The 6,432-nt window shown below is 35.9% G+C and overlaps 1 protein-coding gene across 1 annotated transcript in view; it reads right to left on the bottom strand.

Moving 5' to 3' along the window:
- Positions 1–936, bottom strand: part of LOC103142038 (uncharacterized) — a 14,372-nt gene extending 13,436 nt beyond the window's left edge. The window contains exons 1-3 of the mRNA XM_007557895.2: positions 847–936; positions 587–728; positions 8–74 (exon numbers count right to left, since the gene is read on the bottom strand). Of these exons, the coding sequence (XP_007557957.2) occupies positions 8–74; positions 587–728; positions 847–901 (264 nt within the window). The 5' untranslated portion in view covers positions 902–936. The remainder of the gene's footprint in view (positions 1–7; positions 75–586; positions 729–846) is intronic.
- Between the last annotated feature and the right edge of the window lie 5,496 nt (positions 937–6,432).

The raw sequence follows: 6,432 nt of genomic DNA, 5'->3' as shown, positions 1-6,432 counted from the left end.
CAAAGACCTGCCTGTATGGTTTTTCCTTTTCCTTGTTCTTGATGGAGTGCACTCCCAACATCACAGTCTTCATGCTGAGAGAGCAATAACATAGTACCAGAAAGGAACTTAAGATCTAACAGATTAGAGCTTGAATAATAATGACATATTGATGGTTTACTATGTAAATTTAGTTGTAAATACAATTTAACATTATTACTGCTGAATAAAAAGACTGATGAATTACACATCCTCTTTAATAATTTTTTCATCACAATTGGTATGGTGAAGTTGTAACCTACCTTAACTATACTTTTGAGTAATGAAGGATAAATCTGAATTTATTTATTTGTCAGATCAGCATGTTGTAGGTTCTATCTTTTCCTCTATCTCTTTTAGCCTCCTAACTGCTTACACACACGCTGCAGCTTACATAACCATGTCTAGATTTCCTTTGTGGCATGACTAGCTGCTGCGGTAACTTAGAAATGTGCAGTATGAATACCAATACCAATCAATGTAGCAACATATTATATTCCTTATTTTTAATGCTACTTGAAATGCACGCCAGAAGCATATAAATAATAAAAATGAGAATTGTTCTTACCCTTCGCAGTGCGCAGCAGTCAGAACCCACTTGGAATTAATTAAAGTTCCTCCGCAATCTGGTTTATGAATCTCCAGCAGAGCCATGAAAGGCAAGGAGTGTGGCTTCACTTCTTTCCCATTGATAATCTCAGAACCATGACCTAGCACAGGAAGATATCCAGATACAATTTTTCACACAACAGCATCAAAATAGACCCTTGATTAGGGGGAAAAAATTATGAACAAGAGAATGATAGTATTTAGCAAAATATTACTCACTGGATTTGGCAATAAGGAAAACGGCACCAAGGATGAAAGCAACAAACCCCAACATTTTCTCCTGTCAGTGTCTTTGATCTGCAGACGAATGTGCCCTTCACTCTGCTCTTCCTGCTTTTTATATGTTATCTCTAAGGATGTGGTCTGACCTCTAAGATGCCTAATTAAGTAAAAAAAATATGTGATCATGAAATTCTGATTCTTTTGCCACACCCTGTATCAAGTTACTGCATGTGGAGCTCAGACCTTGCTGGGACAATTTTAACTACTTTCTGTCTCCTAGAAGCCGTCTGAGCACAACCAGTTGGGATCCCTTTTCCAGCGTGGGTTCCAGTGTATGCCAGAGAATGACCACTCAACTCAAATTGTTTCTAAGTTGCAACAGAAAAAGACCTCTGGTTCTGATGAGATTTAATCCTTGAGATGAGGCCTGTGTGGCCACTCCAATTTAATATCCTTCATTACCAATCGGTCTGTGTGGAGCCCACACCATGGATATCTTTCCAATGCATCAACCAGTGACGGAGAAAGTACTCAAACAATGTACTTTTGTAAAAGTACCAGTAAACAGACCTAAATGTACTCTAGTAAAACCACTGGCATCAACCAGGATCTATCTCGATATTGTGCCACTGTGACTATTAACCAGTATGACCTTGGTGCAAAAGGTATGTGCATTCTCAATGCTGTCCAAAGACTGTAGCACTAAGTTAGCCATGATACAAAACCCACCACATTTATACGATTCTCCAGGAAACAATTATTAAGACCATCAATGTTCTAAGAATAGGAGGCTGTTTATGTTCTTAATTCACTGTAAAAAGACNGGAGATGGGCACCAGCAACTCTCCTAACCCCACTAGGGACAAGGATGTACAGAAAATGGATGGATGTTTCAAGACATCAGTAAATGAAAGATAATCAATTGAAAGTAAATTGTGAAATAAGAATCAGCTTGATATAAGTAGAGTCTTAATTTTAAACATGTTCCCTTTGTATGAAATGTTATTTTAAACAGATGAAATCATTCATTTTCCAAAGCAAACTTACCTTGAGCAACATGACATCATTGTCATCTGTATAGGGATTATAATGAGGATGAGGAAAACGCCTCGCCACTCTGAGGATCTGCCTGTACTTTCCTTCAGTGTGGCTTGAGATGGAGTGCACTCCCAGGAATGCAATGCTCATCCTGAGAGAGCGATAACATAGTACCAGTATGGTAAATTTAAGATCTTACATATTAGAGGTTGCACAATAATGAGATATTAATGGTTTACTATGTAGATGTAAATAATTATTCTAATATAACATTCTTTCCACTAGGTATATTACTGCTGTATACCAAAACTGATGAATTACACATCATCTTTAATATTTTTTTCATCACAATTGGTATGGAGAAGTTGCAACTCACCTTAACTATACTTTTGAGTAATGAAGGATAAATCTATTTATACAAAACAGAACAAAAACTATTTGGCATTATTGCTTCTCTGACTAGCCGCTACGTGACCTTAGAAATGTACATTATTAAAAAAAATAATTCTAATGAAACTGTGGACTGCTGGTTTTCTTTTACACCTAAACGTTATTTAAGTTGAGAGAGGAAGGCAAAACCAGTCAATATAACAGCAGATTGCATTCTCCATTTTTAATGCTACTTGAAATGCACGCCAGAAGCATATAAATAAGAAAAATGAGAATTGTTCTTACCCTTCGCAGTGCGCAGCAGTCAGAACCCAATTGGAATCAATTAAAGTTCCTCCACAAATTGACTCATGAATCTCCAGCAGAGCCATGAAAGGCAAGGAGTGTGGCTTCACTTCTTTCCCATTGATAATCTCAGAACCATGACCTAACACAGGAGGATATCCAGATACAATTTTTCACACAACAGCATCAAAATCCTTGATTAGGGGGAAAAAATTATGAACAAGAGAATGATAGTATTTAGCAAAATATTACTCACTGGATTTGGCAATAAGGAAAACGGCACCAAGGATGAAAGCAACAAACCCCAACATTTTCTCCTGTCAGTGTCTTTGATCTGCAGACGACTGTGTCCTTCACTCTGCTCTTCCTGCTTTTTATATGTTATCTCTAAGGGTGTGGTCTGACCACTAAAATGCCTTTTTAAGTAAAACAATATGTGATCATGAAATTGTGATTCTTTTGCCACACCCTGTATCAAAAAAAGTTACTGCATGTGGATCTCAGACCTTGCTGGGACAATTTTAACTTCTTTCTGTCTCCTACCGTCTGAGCACAACCAGTTGGGATCCCTTTTCCAGTGTGGGTTCCAGTGTATGCCAGAGAATGACCACTCAAGTCCAAAATTAAAACTCAAATTGTTTCTAAGTTGCAACAGAAAAAGACCTCTGGTTCTGATAAGATTTAATCCTTGAGATGAGGCCTGTGTGGCCACTCCAGTTTAAGATCCTTCATTACCAATCGGTCTTTGTGTAGCCCACGCCATGGATATCTTACCAATGCATCAACCAGTGATGGAGAAAGTACTCAAACAATGTACTTTAGTAAAAGTACAAGTAAGCAGACAAAAATGTACTCTAGTAAAACCATTGGCATCAACCAGGATCTATCTCGATATTGTGCCACTGTGACTATTAACCAGTATGACCTTGGTGCAAAAGTTATGTGCATTCTCAATGCCGTCCAAAGACTGCTTTAAAAAGAGTAAGGAAAGATAATTCAAGAGAAATTGGGTTGGGAGAAATAGGTCAAAGAAACACAACTTGGAATTCAAATCAAGGGCAGAATAATCAGAGACAAATCTTGGTACCAACAACAAATATACAAAAAGCATGCTCGCATAAATGTAGAAGGGATGTAAATTCAATGGTGGTGAAAAAATAAAACTTTGTAGTATTTATGTGCCATATTATCAATGTTACAGTACAAATGAAGAAGAAAAGTGATAAAATAAAAGCAATCTTAACAGCAGCAGGAAGATTTTTAGATATGAAAGAAATCCAAGCTGATCGGATCCATACCATTTTGAGTGCCACTGAAACAACAGAAAATGCTCAGGATTAGGATTCAAGCTTTTATAATGGTTCTACATATTCTTCAATGGAATGCTAGAAGTTTAATAGCCAATGGACAAGAATTTAAAAAGTTTAAATATGATTTAGAAATAATCCCAGATATATGTATTCAAGGAACGTGGTTGAAACCTAACCTAGATTTTAAAATTCCCAGATAGAGTCTAGAAAGAACAAAGAATGCCATGTTTGGGTTGTGCATGCATCAGCTGCTTACACAGCTCAATCAACATTTTCCGAGCAACTACCACCCTTTCCTTGACGTCAGGCGCATACAGTTAATTGCTAATTTTTAATTCCCTAGAACAACATCAAACATCGTGTATTCTTGAACTTCCTTTTTCTTGAAATACCTTGCTGATGTTCTTATCAACACTTGCGCTTCTGCTCATCTGCAGCCATCGCCCTTATTTCCATAACATTTCCTGTTTCTTCTATGACCACAGTTCTTCCTCCTATTCGCCCTCTAGTTGTGACACAGTATAAGAGACTTTTACACTTAACTTGTAGTCATTACTTTTATCCATTTATGATTTATTCCATTGTTAAGTCAAGATTCCTTATTACTTTCAAACCAAAATCACATAACTCATAATCAACATTAATTCATAGTGCATTTAACACAAAGATTACATAATTTTCAATCAACATTAAATCAGAATACAAGATTACTTATTGCCTCTAGGTTTCTGTGACCTGTTTTCTGTGTGTCATGGAAAGATCTCAGTCAGTCCCAACCAGGTTTCACGACACAGGATAGAAGTTATGGTAGTGGAGGTGGATGTGCTACTTTAATTAAGGATGGAATAGCTTATAAGAAAAACACAACAAATAAAGAATTAGAATGTGTTAATATAGAAATATTTAATTTAAGAAAATATGGAAATATTAAAATTATAAATTATTGTAAATTATTCATTTCACTATAAAAAGTCTTGATCGTGAAATGTTTAAGGAAATAGCAGGAAAATTACATAGAAGAGAATTATGGTGTGGTGATTTTAATGCACACAATATTTTAGGGGGTAGCAAGAAGACAGATCATAATGGTATCATAGTTGAAGAAATGATGGATGAATGGTCATTAGTTTATCTTAATAATGGAAAAGGTACAAGAGTAAATATACATAAAAATACAGTTTCATGTCTAAATGTTACATTAATAACTGATTGTCTTGTTAGTTCATGTGAATGGGATATTAACAGGAAGTCTACATTAGGGAGTGATCACTTTCCAGTGAGTACAATAATTAATGACAGTATAAATGGGCAAGAAGATTTCATATTAACAAGATGTGTGGGAATAGGAATATATATACCAGAGTTTGAAATTCATATTTCTAAAAGATTATCAGATCACCTATCTGTTTTCGCAGCAGAAATGATGGCAGTTATATTAAGCTTACAGTGGGTAGAGGAGGTTAGACCAGACAGGGTGGTGATATGCACAGATTCTAAAGCAGTTTTAGAAAGTATTAAGAGAGAAGGAAATAGTAGGAAAGATTTAGTATTAGAAATTCAGTATAGTTTATTTAGATTATATAGAGGTGGCATTGATGTTTGGTTCTGCTGGGTACCAGCTCATGAAGGGGTTAAAGGAAATGAAAAAGCTGATAAATTAGCAAAAAGGGCTTTAGAAGTGGCAATCACGATTATAATTCCTTTTGAGAAAGGGGAAGGGAAATCATTTATTAAGAGTAAAGAAATGGAAAAATGGCAAAAAAGGTGGAATGAAGATAAGAAAGGGAGAAGATTATATAAAGTACAAAAGTCAGTATTAATTAGAAATATTAATGAGCGAAACAGAAGGGAAGAAATAATAATAACCAGATTAAGAGTAGGTCATACCTATTTAAATGACATTTTATATTTAATAGGGAAGAAAAATAATGATAAATGTGAAGGATGTGGAGAGAAAGAAAATGTAGAACATGTATTAATGAACTGTAGAACATATGAATCTGAAAGGGAGAATTTGAAAAGAATGGTTGGAAGGACAGGTCAAGAATGGAGTCTTAAAGGAATATTAGGAAATGAAGGAAACATAATGGATATTTATAGATTAAGAAAAACATTATTTATTTTTCTTCAAAATACAAGATTGATAAATAGAATTTAATAGATGTAAAGAAATGTTGCTACACACTCGTGTACAGTAGGTGGGGGTATGCACCTTAAAGTTGCTTGCGATCCGCCATAATAGAAAAGAAGAAGAAGAAGAAGACTGCCGCTGTAAGTCCCGCCCTTCTTCCCCGTGTCTGCGGCATTGTTTGTGTAAGCGGGAGAGATCCGCCATGAGAAGGAGTCTGTGTGCTAAGACGGCTATAGTACTGGATACGAACTCGAAACAAGCCCTTTTTCAGATAGAATTGCTGTTTATCATCCGACTTCTAAGCTGGAAGTTGTGAAGTGAGTAAAAAAAGACTGAACTTCAGTTTTTCTGCCGAGCACTGTTAGAGCTAACTCGTTAGCCTCGTTAGCTCTTATTGGCAACTGGTTTCCTCGAAGTTCATCTCGTTCT

This window comes from Poecilia formosa, unplaced genomic scaffold (genome assembly GCF_000485575.1).
Source record: "Poecilia formosa unplaced genomic scaffold, Poecilia_formosa-5.1.2 Scaffold92, whole genome shotgun sequence".
Classification (NCBI taxonomy): domain Eukaryota; kingdom Metazoa; phylum Chordata; class Actinopteri; order Cyprinodontiformes; family Poeciliidae; genus Poecilia; species Poecilia formosa.
This window is presented reverse-complemented; position numbering and strand designations above follow the sequence as displayed.